Source organism: Podarcis cretensis, assembly GCF_951804945.1.
Source record: "Podarcis cretensis genome assembly, chromosome: 2".
Classification (NCBI taxonomy): Eukaryota; Metazoa; Chordata; class Lepidosauria; order Squamata; family Lacertidae; genus Podarcis; species Podarcis cretensis.
Window position 1 is genome coordinate 107,566,324 of NC_137171.1, and position 23,572 is coordinate 107,589,895.

A 23,572-nucleotide genomic window follows, 5' to 3' on the forward strand; every position below is an offset into this window, starting at 1 on the left:
GGTTGACTGTCCTTGATCTGAATTAATAGGGAAGAGTTAGTCAACGAGATGAGAGTGGCAGGAAATTTGGGGGGAAAGTAGCCGCAAGTAATGATGGAACTCGTCGTTTTGTGAAAAGCCAAAGCTAAGGATCAAATGTGTACCTTGGATTTCGGGAAAGCTGATTTTGTTTTTAACAAGTTCAGGAAAATACGACATAGGATTTGAGTGCTAATGTGGTGTAGTGTCCAGAGTGTCGGACTAGGACCTGGGAGACCAGGGTTCAAATCCCCACTTGGCAATGAAGATCACTGGGAAATCTTGGGCCTCCTTCACAGGGTTGTAAGAACATGGTTGTTCACCACCTTGAGCTCCTTAGAGGAAAAAGGCGGATATAAATGCAATAAATAAATTTCACAGCTAGATATACTGAGAGGGAAAGGAGTCAAAGTTGGGCGGCATCTTCTGGAGGAGGAGTTAACCAAAGGCACAATCTCAAACCATTCCAATGAGAGAGAATGGCGAGACATCTAAGAAAGCCAGGGTGGCCCCCACAGCTTAATGAGGAGCTGGAAATAGAGAGCACATGTTTGAGAAGTGTAAGGAACGACAGGTAACCAAGTAACCAGGTGAAAAGCCTGGCCTGTAGGGCCAGTGTCAGGAAAGCTAAAAGCTCAGAACTAGCATAGACTGGTAAACAATGGGAAGAGCAATGGAAAAGGGCTGTTTTCATGTGCATTTGGAGCAATGGTTCGATTCCTGCTGCTCAGTATGGATGGTGAAATTTGAACAGAGCTGCTCAACTCTTTTTCCCTGTCATCTCCCTTAAGGGAACCTCTGTCTAATCTTAAAGAGAAGATGTAATAATTTATGCCAGAGGGGAAAAACAGGGGCAGGTAGCCCTGCTCTCTTTTCATTGGAAGTCTTGCATTTTTATAAAATTGTTAATAAAATTGTTACAGAGTTTAGATAAATTAGATAAAGTTTTTTATAGCACCTTTTTGTTTTGTTAAAAGTTTATTTTAGAATTTTCTGCAGCCTATGTATTTGACAGGGACGCAGGTGGCGCTGTGGGTTAAACCACAGAGCCTAGGACTTGCTGATCAGAAGGTCGGCGGTTTGAATCCCGGCGACAGGGTGAGCTCCCGTTGCTCGGTCCCTGCTCCTGCCAACCTAGCAGTTTGAAAGCACGTCAAAGTGCAAATAGATAAATAGGTACCGCTCTGGCGGGAAGGTAAACGGCGTTTCTGTATGCTGCTCTGGTTCGCCAGAAGCAGCTTAGTCATGCTGGCCACATGACCTGGAAGCTGTACACCGGCTCCCTCGGCCAATAAAGCGAGATGAGCGCCGCAACCCCAGAGTCGGCCACAACAGGACCTAATGGTCAGGGGTCCCTTTACCTTTACCTATGTATGTGACTGTCTTCTTGTCCCCGATCTGACAGAGCAGGTTTCAAGTCTCCTCTGAACTAAGGTGTGGGTGGGTGTTTATCCTAAGGTGTTTGGGAGGGTTGTACACTTTCTACATGCAGAGTCCATCTGTGCCTTTGATATCCTGGCAAATGTTTAAAATTCCTCCAGTATACTAGTCCTTTCGAGGTAGCCTGCTTCGAGAAAGTCCTCTGAGACAAGGTTGGAAGAGCTGGGTATATTTAGCATACAGGAGACTGGCGGACACTACAGCATTCTTCAAATACAGTGGTACCTCTGGTTAAGAACTTAATTCATTCTACAGGTCTGTTCTTTACCTGAAACTGTTCTTAACCTGAGGTACCACTTTAGCTAATGGGGCCTCCTGCACCACCGCCTCACAATTTCTGTTCTCATCCTGAAGCAAAGTTCTTAACCCGAGGTAATATTTCTGCGTTAGCGGAGTCTGTAACCTGAAGCGTCTGTAACCCAAGGTACCACTGTATTTGAAGTGCTGTCGCATAGATAAGGTCAAAGACTTGTTCTCTGATGTCTTAATGGGCAAAACTGGATCTCAGTGTGATTAAGGTACAGAGGTGTTTTGGTGGAAAACAGAGAAAAACATCTGGAATAGCAATTTGATCACACACCTTTCCTAAGCTGCTGGGATCTCGACCTGCACTTCGTCAGGTTTCCTGCTATGCATGTTTTTACTCAGAAGTCCACCCCACTCGGGTCAGCATGCAGAGGATTGGGAGCCTCAAGCAGGTGCAGAAAAGCTCTCTTTAAAAGAGTAAAAAGCAATTATTATCATTATTTGTTTCGAACATATTCTGAGGATCTCATCTGCGTTGCAATAGGAAAAGATGTTCCGATGCGAATTCCTTCTTGCGTGCATTGTAGCATAAACCAAGATGTTTAAATCAAACGTGCTTCCTTATCTCATATACTTTTATTTATTTATATTTATCGTGGAAGGAGAATAAGAGCAGACCATTAACAAAGCGCTCCACTCCACTCCACCCCGCCTCGTCTTCCATAGTACCCTAATATTGACCTTAGGGGCTGCAGCTCATGGTTTTTTACAAACCGTAGCGGATAAAAACTAAATGACTCCTGGAGAAGGGGACACCCCCCCCTCAACTTTTTAACACCCCCCCCGCGATAAAATTCCTCTCCGAGGCCCTGCCTGTACCATCCCTAAATCAGGTAGCCCAGAGCGCCGCGGTGTGTGAGCGTGCGCGCTCTTGCGCTCTTGCGCTGCGTATTTATGAATGGAGCGGCGGCGCTGCCTTCTCCTCCGTCCAGCCCCGTTTCACTTCGGTTTAATCCCGTCGCCAGGCAGCTCCCGCCTCCCGAGCCTCGGATTGGCTTCGTGCGGGCTCCAGCTCCGCCCTTTCGCGGTGACATCGCCGGCGGCTGGAGGGCGAGCGCGCACAGAGCAGGGGAGGAGAAGGCGGAGAGGGGCGCGACGACGGACGCCTTTCCCCCATCTCGGCTGGCGGCGGCGGCGGCGGGGCGCGGAGGACCCGAGGGAGCCGCTGCCGCGCACTCAGCTCGCGAAGCGGGACAGCCCCGGCGGAACCGCCACCGCAGATCCCTCCATGTAAGTAAGGAGGGCGCCTCGGGACTGCGCCGGCCGGGGACAGATTGGAGACGGATGAATGGGCGGCTGGCGGCGTTGTCTGTCTCCCTGGCTGCAGCCGTGCGCCTTTCTCTGCCTGCTGCGCCCGCGCCCCGCTACCGCTGCTGAGCATGCATGCTCGCCCGGGGGCGGGTAGGGAGGTCGGCGTGGATCTCGACCTGCACCCCGTCAGATCTGCTCTGTGTGAGCCTTGGCTGCCTGCATTTGCCCGTGCGGTTTACTTCTTCTCCTTTTCCTTCCTGGCGTTGCGCGTGTGCCTTGCCTGCCGCTCACTCCGCAGCACATCATCTCGGCACTTGGCCGTTTCTCTGCACCTGCTTGAGGCTCCCAGTCCTCGGCATGCTGGCCCGAGGGGGAGGAGTGTAAACATGCATAGCAGGATCAGCGTTGTGCAATCCTTCCTCTCTCTCTCTCTCTCTCTCTTTCCAGAAAGGATCTGCATAATCTCCTGTGCGAATGTGTGTCCGGTGCGTGGAGAGGGTGTATGAATGGCTCGAACCTGTGTGAATAGGTGCACAGGTGTGCCTGAGTCGCCGCGGCCATTGTCTGCGCAACGCTCTGCACCTCTGCCTGCGTGTGATTGTATCTGACCCGTGCACATACTTGCGCACTGTGCATGCCTTGGAGCAGGATGCCATGTCTGGAACCGCTGCGTAAAAAGTGGCACATGTCTTTCTTTGCCTCTCTGCACCTGGGGAGGAGAGACACGTTGCCAAATATGCCTGCCTCTGCCCTGGCTTTCTGTCTGTACAGAGAAAAAAGATAAATGATGCATGTCTGAGTGAACAAATGGGCATAGATCTTGCTCTTCCCTGTGCATTGATGTGCGCTTATCTCCAAGCAAATGTACATGTGTCAAGCCATGATGATGCTAAGCGTGTGGTTATCACTGTCACCTGCCTGCATCTGTCTCTGATGTTATGCAATTGTTTTGTAGGCGTGAACCTGTCTCTTATCGGTAGGTCTATTGTAGTTCTTCCATGTAAAGGTACAAGTGCATATGTGAAGCTACCCGTGTGGCTGTCTCTTTGCCTACTTGTTGAACGTACTTGTTTCTGTTGGTGCCTGTTTCCATGTAGCGGTTGTCCTCATATGGTTGAATTTAGGATCTTTCCAAATGATTCTTTAACGCTCTACCTTTGCAAAGCTCTAACCCATGCATATGGACATACATACATTATATATATATATATATATATATATATATATATATATATATCCTTTTAATACCTGTTGTGGAACGGTGTTGTGGAACAAGTGGGGGGGGGCGACACTTGTTGTAAAAGGGAGAGCTGAGAAAGTGGAAATTTTTTAAATGAATATATAAAAAGGACACATACTACCAATAACAAGGGAGGGGAGCCCATTTAGTCTCTTTGGGCAAGCCAGCCTTTTCCATCCAAGTATTGCTTCTTTTTTTACTCATTTCCTCAAAATTCAAATCACACTACTTTGGGTGTTTGGTGAAAACAGGATTCTTCCACTTTGTAGCATTATTATGGATAATCTGCTGTAATTGCACACTCATCATGGGCACTGATTGGACTGTGCTGATGTCGTGTTTTCTCCTTACACACACACACACACACACACACACACTCCCCCACCAGATACCATTTAAAAAACTCCTCTCACCTTCCTTTTCTGGGGGGGAAATAATAATTGCGTACCTGAGTTTTTTTTAATACCAGCACAGATGATTCATCCAGCGTGATTAAAAAATAATAAGAATCAGGCAGATTTCCAGTTGCTCCATTCCACTCGGTGCTTCCATTCATGGGCAGCCCGTTAGCCACTGCAGCAGCCTCCCTTTCTGCTTCCTCCGGATACAGGCAAACAGCACTTTTGCATTGTATCTCCCTCCAGTCACCCCTATCCACCACACTCCTACCCCTAAAGGGGAACATGCTGTCAGCAATTTCTGCTGCAAACAATTAGCACGAATGCTGCAGTTGGTGGGCAAATGCAAATGGGGCACGTGAGGGGTGTGTTGGTCTAGAATATTGCATTATCACTGACTCTGTGTGTATCTGTGTAATGACCCCTGTGCCTTGTTCTGTAGAGGGGTGTGCGCCTGTCTGTTTACATCCCTGCGATGATGGCATTTGCCTTGGGTAGTGCTGAATCTCTTCCTGCCTGCCTCTTCTGCGTACGCAATGCTCCATTTACCAGATACAAAGCTTTCGATGGAGAGTTTATTGATGTCTCTGGCCTTCCCTCGTGGCTTGGTCTGAAAATACAGGGGGATCTGATGGGAAGCCTAAGACGTTGTTGAACTGCAACTCCGTTTTCACCCCGTTGTCCATGTTTACTGTGGCTCATGGAAGTGCAACATCATCTGGTGGGCCACAGGTTTCACATCCCTGGGATGGGGGTGCAGTAGAGTAGCTGTGCAGAGTGGCTGGGTAAACTCAGCCAGATGGGCGGGGTATAAATAATAAATTATTATTATTATTATTATTATTATTATTATTATTACAAGGGAAGCTGAGTCTGTAGTTCCATGTTAAAGTCCTTGCGTTCTTCAATCCCCTGCAACTCCAGTTTCTTTCTTTTTTAAAAATGTCAGGCAGTAGGGTTCCGCCTGAGACCTTACAGAGCAGCTGCCATTCAGAGAAGCCAGGTCCTTGTCTCTTAACCTTGTAGAAGCTTGTAGGGTATGAATTTCCAGGCAGGCAGCAGCCGTGTTAGTCTGTTGGAGCAAAGACAAACACAGAGTCCTGTGACACCTTCAAGACTGGCACCTTTTCCATCAGATGTCGCTGCCCACCTGCCAGTTCTTCATATGCAAAGCTGTCTTTAGTTGCCTGCAGTGCTGTTTTGCTAGAAAAAGAGGTGCCGGAACTCACCACGAACTCCTCTCTCGTTCTCTTATAGTGACAACCTCTCACCACCTGAGATGTGCCAGAACTGAGTTCCGGTGAGTTCTGGCTGGGGGAAAAGAAGTTGTCTGGATTGCCTTGTCTTTCTTACTTTACCTAATGTAAAGCCTGATGAAGCGGACTTTACTCCACGGCCGTTTATACCATAATAAAGCTTGTTAGTCTTTAAAGTGCTGCAATACTCTTGGTTAAAGGTAGCGTTGGTCAACTGGCAGCCTGAGATCCCAGTTTGTCCCCTCCGGCCCCCTGCAGCAAGATCTCTGACCCAGTGGTGTCTCTTTGCATTCCCTGGGCATGTGTACTGTTTTCTCCTTAACCTCTTCCTCCCCAGAGTGATCAACAGCAAAATTGAAAAGCGCTCTCTCTCTCTCTTGCTCTCTCTCATACACACACACACACACACACACACAGGTTTGATCCAGAGAGTTGCAGGGTTCTCCCCTTCTTATGCACCTCAACTGCTCTCTCTTATGTGAATGCCAAGAGATGTGCAAAGCAGTTGTAATTAACTATTGCGCAGAAGGAGAGAACTCTCTTGCCTGTGCCTGTGCCTTGGCTTGGCAGGACTAGGTGATTGAACGCATTACATATCCCTCACCCTATGAGAGCATCCTGGATTTGCCTGCATCCTATGCAGGCTGCCTTCAAGCTGTCTCTGTCTCTGTTTTGCAGGAGGGATTCAAGCTCATACCCAAAACGTAGATTTGTGCAATTAAAGCGAAGTAAACCACTCTTTTAGGGACGCGGGTGGCGCTGTGGGTTAAACCACAGAGTCTAGGACTTGCCGATCAGAAGGTTGGCGGTTCGAATCCCCGTGACGGGGTGAGCTCCCGTTGCTCGGTCCCTGCTCCTGCCCACCTAGCAGTTCAAAAACACGTCAAAGTGCAAGTAGATAAATAGGTACCGCTCCGGCGGGAAGGTAAACGGTGTTTCCGTGCGCTGCTCTGGTTCGCCAGAAGCGGCTTAGTCATGCTGGCCACATGACCCAGAAGCTGTACGCCGGCTCCCTCAGCCAGTAAAGCGAGATGAGCGCCGCAACCCCAAAGTCGGTCAGGGGTCCCTTTCCCTTTCCCTTTTAAACCACTCTTTCACCGTAGTACAACAAATCCATTTCCCCCAGACTTTTTGCACATGGACACAAGCACACGTTGGGAGAGTCTGAGACATTTCTACTGTGCAATGGGAGTGGAACCAGTATGTTGGTCCTTCAGCACTTGCTCAAGTCAACATGGGACCAATAATAATAATAATAATAATAATAATAATAATAATAATAATAATAAAATATGCTGACCACGGGTGTAGGCTTCAACTCCAGGCAGTTTTGTGAAGAGGAATCTGCAATTATACAACACTGACTCACGAACACCCTTCCATGTTAAGCTCTGTAGGTGCTGCACTTGGCTTGTGGTTCAGAGTTGCATTTTGGCACTTAGCTATCTCGACTGGATGATTCCACACTTAGGTTGCCTGGGGCATAGCGCTGCTGTTTCTCCTGGTCGGAGGAAGTGTCATTCGATGGCATCATGTGTCAATTCATCTAAATGCAGGCTGATGTAAAATGAGCTGTTAATGTTGCCGTTTTTAACAACGCAAATATTTCTGCCCAGGTGGGAGAAGCCTGGCTATATGATGAAGAGATGAGGAACGACTCACTAAAATCACCCCTGACTATTGACCATGCTAGCTAGACCTGGTTGGGAGCTGCAGTCCAACAAGAACATGTGGGAAAAAGTCCCGCATCCCTGTTATTAGAGGGCAGAGTGTCCCTCTGGAGTTTGGACATCATTGGTGTGGGTCTGGGTCTGGCTGGAAAGGAGCTGGATCAGACCAATGTCCCATGTAGCTCAGCATTCTGCTGTCACAGTGGACAACTAGGTGCCCTTTTGAAGCCCCCAAGCAGGACAGGCGTGCAACAACATTCTCCCCACTTGTAAAACCCATCTTTGTTATTCAGAGGCATATTGCCTCCAACATGGCAGGTGGCGCTGTGGTCTAAACCACAGAGCCTAGGGCTTGCCGATCAGAAGGTCGGCTGTTGGAATCCCCACAACGGGGTGAGCTCCCGTTGCTCGGTCCCTGCTCCTGCCTACCTAGCAGTTTGAAAGCACGTCAAAGTGCAAGTAGATAAATAGGAACCACTCCGGCGGGAAGGTAAACAGCGTTTCCGTGCGCTGCTCTGGTTCGCCAGAAGTGGCTTAGTCATGCTGGCCACATGACCTGGAAAAACTGTCTGCGGACAAACGTCGGCTCCCTCGGCCTATAGAGCAAGATGAGCACACAACCCCAGAGTCGTCCACCACTGGACCTAATGGTTACTTTTACCTTTTAAAGCAGGTAGCACATAGACATCATGGCTAGTAGCCATTTACAGATAGGTAGCCGTGTTGGTCTGCCATAGTCAAAAAAAAATAAAAAAAAATCCTTCCAGTAGCACCTTAAGGTATCTGAAGAAGTGTGCATGCACACGAAAGCTCATACCAAGAACTAACTTTAAGGTGCTACTGGAAGGAATTTTTTTATTTTGTTTTGACTGGTAGCCATTGGTAGCCTTGTCTACTACATTGTTGCATGTCACCCTTATCTCTGAGTGGTGTGGATTCCCGGGATTTTGGGCATACTTACTCAGGGTCCCTTTTTGGGACCGAGGCACAGTGGCCTCTGTGGTGTCTTTATGATATGATGCAACCTGATCCTACAACGCAGGGCCTCCCAGCATTGACGCTCCAAGAGAGTCTTGCTTCTCCCCTAGTGGTAGCCTTGGATTCAGAAAGACACCAGCTGTGGTTCTCAGCAGCTTGCTGACTTTTACAGACTGTAACCTTTCCCCCCTAAGCCACCTCACAGCCAGTTCTGAAACTCTGCTTTTGAACTCTGCTTTGGCTTTCCGAATGGCTCGTTACCTTTCCTTTGTTCTTCTTAATGGCTCGTTTCCCAGGCAATTTCCTGCCACGGGAAGCTGTCCTGGCTTATATTGTAATACGTGTCTGGCATCCAGTTTTAACACTCCAAGCATTGATTAAATTCTTACATTTACTGAATCCAGGAATTTAGGGTGTCCAGCACTCAAAAACTCATAACAATATATTTTGGAAAGTTGTTTGTCTGTGCATTTGCACACCTCTTAAGATATTGTGGCTACATTTGAACATATTTCTTGTACGCATCAGTTTCATGTGGATACCTATTTATACTAACCTATATGTTTAACTAAGGATGGCCGTACTTAGTTATTGCATGCTTAATGTGAGCTGATGGTTTTTTGTTGTTCATATATTATTTATTTTTCTTTTTCTCATTTATTCATTTATTTATCTTCTGCTTTTCTTTCTCTCTCTCTGCCCCCCCACCCCCATTTGTTAAATTTTCAAATAACAAAGGGTATATTAATCAAATTTTCCATGGTGGTTCCTGAGATCAAGGAGCAGTTTTTTTGGTCTGGATTTGGATACCATTTTGTCCCAAGATGGCAGACTGAACCTTTCAAAAACTGCACTGCTTTTAACAATCGATTTCAAAATTCCACTGGTTTTGTTGTTTGTTTGTTAGAATTCGTTAGCACTTCCATCAACGAACATAGTGGATGCAGCTCCATCAATGAACAGCTGACCTGATTGTAGGTAGTGTGGAAAGGCAGTGACTCCAATACTTGAAGTTCGCAGGCAGTTATATCAGTTTCACCAACTACCAGGAGCATGTGGGCACATTTAAAACTAGTGCGCCAGCTCCGCCTGTTCCTGGAGATGTCTGCTCTGGCCATGGTGACAGTTACACCCTGTTTGGATTTATGACACAAGAGAGGGCCTTCTTTGCAACTGCTTTCCGATTGTGCAATGCCCTTCTATGACAGGATAGCCTGGCCCTCTCTCTCTGCTTTCCTTTTGCTGGCAGGAAAATACTCTCCCCGCCCCCTTGTTCTGACAGTCCTTTTGGCCACTAATTGTGTGTTGTGGCAGGGTCTTCAGTGTTCTACTTTTATTTTTCTTAAGTTATAAGTGTTCTCAGTGCTTTTAAATACTTATTCAGTTGCTTCCTAGTATTCATATTTCTTGTATATATTCTTAGTTATATCTGTTTTCATTTATGTCGTGAGCTGCCTCGGGGCCTCTTGCCTCTTTAACACCTGTGTTGTCCACCCAGAACCAGACAACATATTAAAGAAAGACTCATGGTTCAGACCCCCTGAGGTACGGTGGAACCTCAGTTGTCGAATGTAATCCATTCTGGAAGACCGTTTGACTTCCGAAACGTTCGACAACTGAGGCGCAATGGGTGGTCAGAAAATTCAGTTGAGAAAATTGAGAAACATGCCTCGGAAGCCGTTCGATTTCCGAGGTGCGTTTGAAAACAGAAGCAATTACAGTGGTACCTCGGGTTACAGATGCTTCAGGTTACAGACTTCACTAACTCAGAAATAGTACCTCAGGTTAAGAACTTTGCTTCAGGATGAGAACAGAAATTGCACAGCGGCAGCGGGAGGCCCCATTAGCTAAAGTGGTGTCTCAGGTTAAGAACAGTTTCAGGTTAAGAACAGACCTCCGGAACGAATTAAGTTCTTAACCCGAGATACCACTGTACTTCCAGGTTTTTGACATTCGAAAACTGAAATGTTTGGCTTCTGAGACACTTGAAAACCGAGGTTCCACTGTACCAGTTCAGAATTGCATGTTTTGAATGCTTCCCTGTGCTTTTAACAAACCTTTCTGCCCCCCTCATGGAAAGATAACATAGCACAGCCTTCACCAACCTAGTGCCTTCCAGATAGATGTTTTGGACTACCAATCGCACCAACCCCTTCATCATATGGCAAGGCTGGCCCAAGAACAGGCCCGCTGGTATCAGGCCAAGTGGCCCATCTTTCCCAGAGATGCCTCTGGGAAGCCAACAAGCCAACAAGCAAGGCCTGAGCACAAGAGCTCCCTCCGCTCTTACTGTTTTCAGCAACTGATATTCAGAGACTCTGACAACTGGAGAAGGATAAAGTAGCATCACCTTCCCTCTCGATCCCTAACATGCCAACTTCCCCAGGGAGGGCGAGAAGATATGACCTAAACAGGGAAGAGAACAGAGGTACAAATGTTCTCTTAAAAAAAAAAAAGAGGATGAACATCCTAACCCCATTTGACTGGGTGAATGCTACAGAAATAAGATTTGACTTCCTCCCCCCCCCCCATGTGCTTCTGTCTGCTACAGTGAGCAGAGCTGTTTTCACTTCAGAAAACAGGGCCAAGAGGAACTTCAGGTGGCTTCACATGACTCGGGTGAATGTGGCTTTCCTCTGGAGGAAGGGAACAGCATTACGTAATTCTCTTCTCAAAATGTTTGCGAACGGTAGATCACATCCAGCGTTAAATCATACTTTGAGTAGGCGCTTGGGAATGAGTGGGTATGACTAATTTAGGTCCATTAATTTCAGTAGGTTTCCTCCGAGTACAACGTAGGCTGTATTATCCACTATATTTTTTAGAGCACATTCAAAGCACATTCTTTCCCCTCGAAGAATTATGGGTACTGTAGTTTGTTAAGGGCAGCTAGGAATTGTAACCCTGTGAGGGGTAAATGACAGTGCCCAGAATTCTCTGAGGTAAAGACTGTACCTTAAATGTGCTTTTAAGGTATAGTGTGTACACAGCCTCAGTTGGCTGCAACCCAGTAGATTTTATTGTGTTTTGACCGATAACCTAGAGCTCCTCCAGGCAACATGTTTGTTGAGCATTAATCCTGATTTGCTTGTGCGAAGCAGACATTAGAAAATGCCCAGTCTTTATTTATCTGATTTGTTTGCAGGGAGCCATTTTCACCTTGAATTGCTTGTGCAGCTTCCCTTTAATGTCTTTCCCATCACTTTCCTAACAGCAAAAAAGGCCAATCTTTAACAAGTGAGTTTATTGCGCCCAGAGTCATGGAACGTTTTAGTCCGTTTCAAGTGCGCAAACCCAAGTGCCTGCTATGCGATGGAAATCCCTCCTTGAAAAGACTGATATTCTGGAGGCAGCCCTTGTCTTCAGCGTCAGGCATAAGGAGCAGAAGTAAACCAGAGGCCTTGTCCACACTTCCTCCTCCGCTCCCACCGCTTTCCCTCAGAGAAAGCTGCTCTTTAGCACTCAGTCAGAGCAAATGGCAATTCGGGTTTTCTCCGGATTGACGTTTGCTCCGATTTAGCACTAAATGATGGGTTTTCCGTGGGAAAGGAGCGGGCGGAAGCGGAAAACCGCTCAGGGCACAGGGCAAGTGGGAATGTGGATGAGCCCAGAGCAAATCTTTCAAGGGAAATGGACACCCTCCCGCTTAGCCTTTCCGGAAACCTCCAAATGCTGCTCACTTTAAAGTTCATTTGAACACGGTAACTCACGTCGCAGCACGAAGGCTAGGCCGCAAGTCAGCCTTTGCCAACTTAGATGTTGGCTGAGGAGAGGTTGCACTCCAAATCGTATCTAGAGGGCATCAGGTTGGAGAAGGCTGCTTTGAGGGTGGGTGTGTTTGTGTGTTGCGCATAAGTGTGCAAAAGTAGGGGCAAGCCTGGCCCCTTGGGAGATGGAGGTTGAGGCAGAGGAAGGAGCTGTGTTTTCGGTGTTGCAGGAGCTACAGCTGTTGTCATGGCGACAGCTGCAATGTTACCAAACAGGCTTAAAAGCCTGAGCAATATGCTGAAGGGCACAAAAGTGAAGAGGAACTGGGAAGAGGGAGGGCGAGGTGAGCTGAAGCAAAAGAAGCCCTTGTGTCTGGCCACTGCACCCCACCCCACTGCCCCCTCCTTGAAAGACTTTGCCAGGGGGAGCCAATATGGTGCCTCTCTCAAGGTGTTGCTGGATTATCAACTCCCATCAGCCCTAGACCCAGCAAGGCCCATGGTCAGTGATGATGAGAACTGGAGTCCAGAGACATCCAGAGGGAGGGCACTACGTTGCAGACCCTTGGGCTAAGCCTTGGGGGGGGGGATGACTCTATAATCTGAATTCTGAGATCCCTGTGTAAATCGGTTAATTTTAAACTGAGCTGCTTCACCAAAGATGATATAAGAACCTTCCTGCACATTGGTGACCTCCAGATGTTTTAGACTGCATCAGTCCTGAGCACCAGCAATGGTTCCTGGGGCTGACGGAAAACAGTAGGCCGAAACATCTGGCTGGGGAAGGCTGTGGCACATCTTGGGTTCCGGATCCCAGCTTTGTTGATGCTGAGCAGCTGAACAGTGTGAGAGCCTTCTGCTGGAGGGAGACAGGTGAACTCTCTTCCTTCATATGCATGGGATGTGCAGAACCAAACTGAATATGTAACACTCCTGCAACACTCAGGTTGGCCCCTGTTTGCTCTCCTCCTAGGCAGTGCTTAGCTCCAGGAAGATTCAATAAACACATGAGACGTAACTGGCTGTGTTCTTAGATAAATAAGGTATACTATTCATGTATCAAATCATATATTTCAATGGAAGTAACTCATAAAGTTCAACAAACGAACAAAGCAGAAGACCCAGTGGATCAGATCTTTCTCTAGTCAGTTCACGTATCAGGTCCATCCGTGTATTAGTGTCTATTCCACCTGTCTGTTCATAAGGTCCAAACAATCCACATGAAAGGTTGTAGCAGTTCCACAGAATCCTTTCACAGAGTCTAAGACAAGGATTTCTGGAATATTGGCCTTGTTTCGCCGTCCTAGGCTTCATCAGTAGTTAAAGTTCATATGTGATATTACAGGACAGTGGATCTTATGGCATAGTAGTAGCTACTACAGTGGTACCTCTAGATACGAACAGGATCCATTCCAGAGCCCCGTTCGTATCTAGAAGTAAACGTAACTAGCGACGGCGCATGTGTGCACGCATGTGTCCCTTTTCGCCGCTTCTGCGCATGCGTGTGGCGTCATTTTGAGCGTCTGCACATGCGCAAGTGGCGAAACCCGGAAGTAACGCACTCTGTGCAACTCGAACACGCTGTTCTAATGCCAATTCTAATGTTCTAATGCCAATATCCCTGTTCTTCCTCTCTAGGCCCTGAGTTTGCTCCACCTGCCCGCCCCTCTGCTCTGGGACAGCTGGGCATAGGGCAGCCCAGAGGATCAGCCCGATAAGAGCCATGCCCTTGGAAGAGGAGGAGCCCCGTTGGAAGAAACGAGCGGAAGATATCCGGGAGATCTATGAATTCCGGGAGGTGCTGGGCACGTGAGTCGTTGTTCGTTTGTTTATTGCATTTACATCCCACCTTTTTCACCAAGGAAAGCTTAAATTGGTGCTCGTGGTTCTCCCCCCCCCCCCCCCATTTAATCCCCACGACAGTTAGGTTGATAGGCAGTGGCTGTCTCAAGGTCACCATCTTCAGCGATGAGTGGGGATTTGATCCTTGGTGTTCCAGGTCCTAGTCTGGCGCCCTAACCACTACACCACACAGTCATGTGGTTCTTAGGGATATCTTGGTGAGGGCTGCTCCTCTAAGGCAGGGGATTTACAGTACTTTATTTTCATGAAAACCTCAAGGCCCACCAACTTGAGCCAAGTTCAAAATAGCAGCTTGTTTTCTTCATTTTAGTTTTCTTCATTTTCGGGAAAAGGGTGCCTTTGTTGTTCTTTCTGTTACTAAACAATTGGAAGGACCCTTGTACACCTTCTGCAAATCTCCTAGCAGTAGATGCTGCCAGCTGATGTTCTAAGAGCTTGTTTTCTATCATCAAGATTCCAAGGCTGTTAGCCTAAGCTAATTGACCTTGTCTACATGAAACAGGAATTAAAAAATGCTTCAGAGTCACACTGGTTGCCATGGTTTACTGTGGTGGGAGTGAGTTTGCCCTCCCCTGGGGCCTCATGCTTCTCCTCTGAAACAGCTGCAAGAAGGGGCTTGGAATATTTTGCGTCTGCTTTTTTAATTTTGTTAACCACATCTTGTGCTTAACCTTAACTATGGTTTGTTTGAAAGCAGCCAACTTCAAGCAATAGCTTATGAAGCTGTCTCGTTTCACCAAGCCATCGTTAAGATTAGCCACAGTTTAGGGTTCGAGCATAACAGTGACTGCGGTTAATTGAAATTAGAGGCCTCCATTCGTCTTCTCTTGGCTATGCTGGATGAGGAAGAGAGCACATGAAGAGAACAGGGAGTGTTAGGCTCGTTCTTGTCGAGATAAACCATGGCTTATAATGATATCACAACACAACCACTTCCTTATATTTTGTGCTACACCCATGAGAGATAATAACCCTAGTATTGTTTATCTGATCAGTTTTTGAAAAATGTGTTAAGAGTCCATGAGGCTGCTGCTGCTTATTGATTTCTGCCTTGTGTTCCACTTGAGCAGGGGAAGCTGGCTGATAGCTCATTTCCTGTTTGGGGACTTCCTGCCATGAGAACAGGGTGCCACACCAACAATGGGCTCCTCTTCGGTTCTTAACTTCTCATGCCCCAGTAGGAGACTGTCTAAAATGTAGGAGTCAGGTGTAGGGTGAGATGCAGGGTCCAGGCTCCATTAGTGGCAAGCATCTTCTCCCCTGCCCATCCTAAACTGCTAGGCACACTCCACCTTGAATTTGTACCAAGGCTGGGCCAACAGGTGGCAAATGTGCTTTGGAAACCTGTGGCCTCAAATATTAGCACAGGGCTTAGTCAATATTGACAGGAGACCTGGGCTGCTGCTGAAGTATGTGGCCAGTCAATAGTACCCTATTTTTTATTTTTTTGCAAGGAGGGTTTTTTACCTCAGGTAGCACATGCTCACAGGTACTACCTTAAGGTTTTCAAGGTTCAGGTCTGGCAAGTGGCGAGGGCTCTCTGTTATCTAGGCAGCTATTTTCAGCCTCTCCTTTCTCCATTACCATTGGATGGAAAGCAACTCAGCTATCTGTGCGTCTTCATGAGCAATAGCAGAATAAATGAATGAACTTTTCTGTTGGGCGAGAAACAAAGTGAAAGCCTTTTGCTCTCCCCACCCTGTCCCCCACTTCCTTATATGTGTCCATATTTTCTTCATACATGGCTGTGATATAAGGCAAGGATAGAAAGACTTCGTGCTTGAGAAATCTAATTGGGTGTGGATGTGTTTTATTTATTTAAAAGGCTTTTTAAATTGCTTTACATTATATATTACATTATATCTATCTATATCTATATCTATATCTATATCTATATATCTATATCTATATATCTGTCTATGTCTATATAGGGGACGCAGGTGGCGCTGTGGGTTAAAGCCTCAGCGCCTAGGGCTTGCCGATCGAAAGGTCGGCGGTTCGAATCCCTGCGGCGGGGTGCGCTCCCGCTGCTCGGTCCCAGCGCCTGCCAACCTAGCAGTTCGAAAGCACCCCCGGGTGCAAGTAGATAAATAGGGACCGCTTACTGGCGGGAAGGTAAACGGCGTTTCCGTGTGCTGCGCTGGCTCGCCAGATGCAGCTTTGTCACGCTGGCCACGTGACCCGGAAGTGTCTCCGGACAGCGCTGGCCCCTGGCCTCTTAAGTGAGATGGGCGCACAACCCCAGAGTCTTGTCAAGACTGGCCCGTACGGGCAGGGGTACTTTTACCTTTACCTTTATGTCTATATATGGATAGATAGATAGATGTATGGCATGTGCTGTGTATGTAGTTGTTGTTGTTGTTTAGTCGTTTAGTCGTGTCCGACTCTTCGTGACCCCATGGACCAGAGCACGCCAGGCACTCCTGTCTTCCACTGCCTCCCGCAGTTTGGTCAAACTCATGCTGGTAGCTTCGAGAACACTGTCCAACCATCTCGTCCTCTGTCGTCCCCTTCTCCTTGTGCCCTCAATCTTTCCCAACATCAGGGTCTTTTCCAGGGAGTCTTCTCTTCTCATGAGGTGGCCAAAGTATTGGAGCCTCAGCTTCAGGATCTGTCCTTCCAGTGAGCACTCAGGGCTGATTTCCTTCAGAATGGATAGGTTTGATCTTCTTGCAGTCCATGGGACTCTCAAGAGTCTCCTCCAGCACCAAGCAAGTTAGTTTTATTACGGCAAAAGCCAGCGACACAGAACACCACAAGATCAAACAAAAGGAAATCAACAACAGCATAAAAAAAAAATTACACAAGGGAACTTCGCAGTGTGCCATTCAACAAAAGAGATTTACGCTTCCTGATTGCTAAAGTGCAAAATTTGGCCACCTCATATGATATTGAGCTTGAGGAATCTTCCAGAAGGTATTTTCGTAAAATTTCGGGGAAGGATTCCAAATAATGTTGAAGGGGTATAAATTTTGATAAAAGCGGCAAAATAAGTTGAACTCGTTCTTCACTATAAAATTCGCAAAATAGAAGGATGTGAGTGACAGATTCTACCTTATTAGACATACAGGGGCAGAGACGCTCATGCATTGGTACCCGCGTAAATTTGCCATACAGCACTGCTGAGGGCATTGTCTCAAAGCGGGCTCTGGAGAAAGCCCATCTATAAGCTTTGTTAGTGATGTTAGTTAAGTAAGGGGCAGCTGCAAAATTAGGCCAAGCTTTTAAACATCTATACGTCTCCGGGAGTAGGGCGTTTTCTTGTTGTAATTTGACATTGTAAAGTCTCTGAGTGATAATTACTTTTGCCTTATTCAGAGTTCCAATAAGAAGATTTTCAGGGTTTAGGCCAATTTGTATGATCTTGTTAGTTATTTGCATAAGCCAAGGAGGATAGGGAACTGCGGCCAGGAAGTAAGGTAACAGTCCCTTAGGATTGTAGTGGATTTTCAGCCAGAGGGATATTGCTTGCTCCCAGACTTTTAATTCCACTCTGGGCAGTCCTGCCTCTTGCCTTAAGACTGCATTAGGTGTACACTTTGGGGTAGCAAATAACGATCTTAAGAATTTTGATTGTACTGTTTCAAGGGTCTTAAGGTTGGCAGAAGGGTTAATTTGAGAGCCATACAGGAGTTGGGCTAAAGATTTTGCCTGGAAAACTTTAAGGGCCATCGGGAGGAAGCCAGCTCCTTTCCTTCTGAATAATCTAAGGATGGCATTTGCACTTCTTCCTGCTGATATAGCTGATGTGATTAGGTGTGTTGTCAATTTGGCATTATAAGAGAAAGAAATGCCTAAGTATTGGAAGATCTTAATCTGTTCAATGGCGTTTCCCTTTACGCTCCAATTATCTTTCCTGAAGGAGCGGTTAAAATGTATAATTTTGGTTTTGGCAAAGCTAATTGTTAGCAGCTCAGTGTTACATTGGTCACTAAACTTTCCTAAGGCACGTTTCAAGCCCACTTTGGTTTCAGAGAGAAGAACAGCGTCATCCGCATACATTAAAGTTGGTACTTTTCTGCCGTTAGAGAGCACGGGGGGATGGGTTTCGATTTCACGGCAACATGTGACCAGGGAGTTAACATAGATGTTAAATAAAAATGGGGCTAACAGGCATCCTTGTCTAACTCCTCTTTGGACTGGAATTTCTCTAGAGAGTCTGCCGTCCTGTGCGAGTCTTATCTGGAGGGTATTGTTCTCATGAAGCTTAATCATCAGAAGTAATAACCTTCTGTTAATACCCATATTGGCCAATTTGGCCGAGAGCCTGCCCCTGGATACGGAATCAGATGCTGCCTTTAGGTCCACAAAGGCCGCATACAATGACTTTTTCCAATGTTTCACATACTTATAAACAAAATAATCTAACACTAAGCAGTGATCAATGGTGGAACGTCCAGATGTAAATCCTGCTTGTTCAATTTCTAGCAAATCATTATGGTCTAACCATTCACACAATTTTAGGCATAGGTGTTTTGTATAAAGTTTGCAGATCACATTCAGAAGACTAATTGGTCTATAATTAGATGGATCAGAGGGGTTACCCTTTTTAAATATAGGAACAATTATAGCCAGTCCCCAATCTTTAGGGATTTCAGTTGTCTTATCTATATATGAAAATAGATTTGCAAGAACCGGGGCCCACCAGTTTATTTGCGCTTTCAGAAGTTCAGCAACAATGAAATCACTTCCTGGGGCTTTGCCAGATTTCATTTGTAGAATTAACGAAGTGATTTCAGTTTCAGATGTTGGGGGCCATGGTGTATCATTATCTAAAGAGATGTTAAGCAGCGCAGGAGGTCGATGTTCCCTAAACAGCACTTTATAGTGCTCTTCCCATAAGTTTGCAGGGATTATTGTGCCCTCGTTAGGAGCTTTGGTTTGACTGGAGATAATTTTCCAGAAGTTGGTATTGTCTTTTTCTATTGATGCTTTTATGAGGGCCTGCCAGATGAGAGAGTCTGCGGTTCTTTTTTTGGTTTTTAGTAACTCTTTGTAGTTCTTTTTTTTAAGTTGTAACTCTAATTTAGTAGTAGGGTTAGGATTTTGCTGGAAGACCTTAAAGCATTCCCTGAGTATAAGTTTTGCCTGGATGCATTCGCGGTCAAACCATTTTTTGTTGGTAGGGAATTCATTGTGGCTAGATCTCCTGAATCTTGACAATAACGGTTGGAGTTTTCGGATTAATGTATTATAATGGTCAATTGGGGAGGTCTCTTCAATATCGTTGGAGGTCAAATCAGCCCAGAGGAGTTGACCTTCCATTGATTGTATCCAAATGCTAAAGTTGTTATTAACATAAGGGGACCATTTAATTCTGGATCTGCCTATTTGTTGTAAAACATTAGGATCAGATGTCTGTGGGGCGAGCCCACATCTAGAGGGTTCCCAAAATTCAGTCCTTTTGAGATTTAGGGGTAAATGGTCACTTTCGGTTCTTATATCTACAGTAAATTCAATATGTTCATCAAAGAGTTCTTGGGAGACAAGAATGTAGTCAAGAACAGAATGCCTTAAGCCTGACCAATAAGTAAATTGGCCCGGGCAGTCTCCCGAGGAGAGGCCGTTTAAAATAACAAGGTTTAATCTAAGTGCCATTCGAAAAAGACATGTACCAGCAAAATTAGTAACTGGGTCAAGTGAATGACGCCTAAATAGGGGCCAATGTTCATCATTAGCATTTAGGGGACCCATTCCACTTTCGTTGATTAGCTGTTCGTCTGAATGGCCTAACCTTGCATTAAAGTCCCCACCAATAATTAAGGAGGCAGAGGGAAACTTATTTGAGACAAGGAGAATGCAGTCTTCCAGTTCGTTCCTCCAGCACCATAATTCAAAAGCATCAATTCTTCGGCGATCGGCCTTCTTTATGGTCCAGCTCTCACTTCCATACATCACTATCCAATCTTATGGGTCAGGGGAAACCCTGGGCAAAAAGGTAAGCCCCTTTATAATATCTTCAAGGCAACTGGTGGTGGTGGTTCATGTAGGGCAGAGGGAAGAACTTCAAGATCTACAAACCAGTGGCGGATGCAAGATGATGGCACAGGGCATCTTTGAATCAAGAGTTAAGGTGCCACAGAGCACACGCTTGGTTCAGGAATTTGCTGTCAGGACCAGAACTGATGTCACTGCGTAGCTCAGTTGGTTAGAGCATGGTGTTGATAACACCAAGGTTGCAGGTTTGGTCCCCGTATGGGACAGCTGCGTATTCCTGCACTGCAGGGAGTTGGACTAAGTGAGACTCAAGGTCCCTTCCAGCTCTACAGTTCTATGATCTCAGCCCTTTCTCCCTCTCTCTCTCTCCACAACCTCCCCGCTTCATAAAGGGCAATGAACCTTAGCCCTGTGTTCAAGGACTGTGTTTGACACCTCAGGTGCAGCTGCCTGGCAGCAAAGGAGCTCAGACTGACTGGCTTGCAAAGTAAAAGGAGGCCAGCACCCGAGACTGGCTAAGACACCTAAAGAGGGATTAATGTGTTAATTACAGAAAGGATTAGAAGGTGAGAGCTCTCGCAGAGGTCACCATTGTCCAGTCTCTGAAGGAAAACTTCTCTGGTTCCTCACAATCCCTGTGGGGTTCTTCTCCTGCAGGCCTCCATGTAACAAGTCATGCCACCCTCCCTAAGTTACCTGTTCAGATTACTGCTTCTGTGGACAGGCACCGTGTTTTATCTTGCGTCCATTTTAGTGCCAAATGACACATTCAGGTGTCTTTAAGAGGAGGCTCAGTCTGTTTTGAAGGAAAAGTAGCCATGCAGGGTCCCGAAGCAGAATGTGCTCTCTGTCCGGATGGGGTTCCCACTCCAGTTCCCCATCAAGCCTCTCCTTAAGAGGCCATCTTAAGCATCCTTTTTAAAAAGTGTGGTTCGAACCTTATATGGAATTGGCACAGGCTGCCCTTTCTGCTCTGTCAGGTCAGTCAATAGAGCACGAGACTCTTAATCTCAGGGTTGTGGGTTCTTGGGCAAAATATTCCTGCATTGCAGGGGGTAATAATAAATTATTAATAATAATAATAATAATAATAATAATAATAATAATAATAATAATAATAATTTTATTATTTGTACCCCGCCCATCTGGCTGGGTTTCCCCAGCCACTTTGGGCGGCTTCCAACAAAGATTAAAAAAAACATTAAAATGTCACACATTAAAAACTTCCCTGAACAGGGCTTCCTTTAGATGTCTTCTGAATGTCAGGTAGTTGTTTATCTCATTGACATCTGATGGGAGGGCGTTCCACAGGGCGGGCGCCACGACCAAGAAGGCCCTCTGCCTGGTTCCCTGTACTTCTTACAGGGAGGGAACCGCCAGAAGGCCCTCAGCGTTGGATCTCAGTGTCCGGGCACAACGATGGGGGTGGAGATGCTCCTTCAGGTATGCTGGGCCGAGGCCACTTAGGTTAGACTAGATGACTCTCGTGGTCCCTTCTAACTGTACAATTCTGTGATTCTGCCTCGTGCATTTCAAGGCCGTTTGACTCTAATGTATCACCTATACACATACATAAACACAGAGGAACCCCCTTCATACAAAGTCTAGACCATCTAGCACCATATTGGCAGCACTGACTGGCAGCAGCTCATCAGGGTTTCAGGCAGGGGTCTCTCCCAGCCTTACCTAGAGACACTAGTGGCTGATCCCGGGAAATGTTGCATGCTCTACCCCTGATCTGCACTCCTAAGCATCCACACTTGCCAGCTGAGGTCAGCCCTTCCCACCACATCTGCTGGTGGGATTTAGTCCAGGAAAGCTTCTACCATCCTAAACTTGCTAATCTTTCAGGTGCCACAAAACTCTTCAGTTGCTTTTGCTGCAATGGGCACACAACAAATGCTTCAGGGTCACAACCTCCTTTTATGTACCTATCCCTAAATCAGATTAGCCAGCTCCTGAATATATTTTAGCAACCCTTTTTTCGGGGTGTGTGTGTGCAGGGGGTACTCTCAGCCAGGATGATTTAAAAAGTGGTAAAATGCATTCTTAGGGAGAAATGATAATGCCGAATAATGGCAAGCAAAACAGCGGCATCAGATTTTTGTTATGTTTGTTAAATTAGCCAAGCTGCAGGGGGCGGGGGGGGGGAAGGGTGTTGACTTATTCTAATAGAGTCAGGAGGAAGTGGGAGTAGCCAGATTGGACAGCAGGTTTCGCAAGCCATCATATGAAGTGGCATAACTTTGTTTTTCACGAGAACATAGGAAGGGTCTGGTCTAGCATCCTGTTTCCCACAGTGGCCGGTCAGAGGCGCCTGGGAACCTCACAAGCATGGTGCGAGGGTAATAGCCTGCTCTTGAAGATGTTCCTCTAGCAACTTGGGGAAGGGCCATAGTTCAGGGGGTGGGGCATTTGCTTGTATGCAGAAGGTCCCAATTTTTATATACATATATATACATTTTTATTAGTTTTTTTAACATATCATTTCCAACAGTCATATAACATAACTTCTTATCTTATACAATGTTTTAGACTTCCGTCAACACCTCTGACGATTTTTCATTCTTTATCGCTTATTCTGCATTTATTAATTTCTCTATTACTCTTTATTATCATTCTCCTCATAACTAATCATTCTCCTCATAGTCTTTCTTGCAACATTTCAAATAGTCCTCCTTACAAAACTTCTTGCAATCCTTCTAGCGTAATCTGTTCATTACTATTACTTTTCAAATAGCTTGTATATTTACTCCAGTCTTCTAAGAATCTCTGGTCACGCGGGTTTTGAATCCTTCCTGTTAATTTATCTAATTCTGCATAGTCCACAGAAGGTCCCAAATTCAACCCCTGGCCAATCCAGGTAGGGCTGTGAGAGACTTTCGTTTGAAGCGGTAGGGAGCTGCTGCCAGTTGTTGTGTTGAGTTGGATGGGCAAATATGTACATAACTGGTATCCAGGTCCTCCTCTGATTGTGTGGAGGCAGTAGGTACCTATCATGTGTACCCACCGATAGCCTTATCCTCCTTCGAATTTTCCTGGACCATAAAAAGCAGCTGGCAGGTGGAGATTCTCTGGTGGGGCAACAAGGCTCACTGGCATATGCCAAGTGGCATATGGTGCCATGGAGGGGAAGGGGGCTGCAGGTTGTGAGCTGTGTCTGTCCTCGCAGCAGCTTATTCCTCAGAACCTGCCTCTCCCCATCTCTCCTTGGCTCGGGCCCCGAGTGTCGCTTTGTACAGATAACAAACCCTTTCCTTCCTGGCCAGAGACGGAGCCCATTCGGCTCTGAAACTGTGCCATTTCCCCGTTCTCTTTTATCCCCTGCCCTAGATGGGGCTGAAAAGCCAAAGGGCTCTAATCGCAAGAACCGGTGATAAGCAGGGAGGGGAATATAGATAGTGCCCTTTGTTTGCCAGCTTGTGTTCTTATTCTGAAGGTGGCACAGCCAAGGCCAGCCAAGAAACCAGTATGGTGTGTGTGGGTGTGAGTGTTCATACACACCTGT

General features: G+C 46.4%; 1 protein-coding gene across 2 annotated transcripts in view; it reads left to right on the top strand.

The window, feature by feature from the left end:
• Positions 1–2,833: 2,833 nt before the first annotated feature.
• Positions 2,834–23,572, top strand: part of CAMK1 (calcium/calmodulin dependent protein kinase I) — a 55,405-nt gene continuing 34,666 nt past the window's right edge. Inside the window, exons 1-3 of one of the 2 annotated variants that reach the window (XM_079963879.1) lie at positions 2,835–2,994; positions 5,911–5,953; positions 13,903–14,073. In XM_079963879.1, the coding sequence (XP_079820005.1) occupies positions 13,988–14,073 (86 nt within the window). In that variant the 5' untranslated portion in view covers positions 2,835–2,994; positions 5,911–5,953; positions 13,903–13,987. Of the gene's footprint in view, positions 2,995–5,910; positions 5,954–13,902; positions 14,074–23,572 lie in introns of both variants that reach the window. The other variant, XM_079963878.1, reaches the window with a different exon arrangement.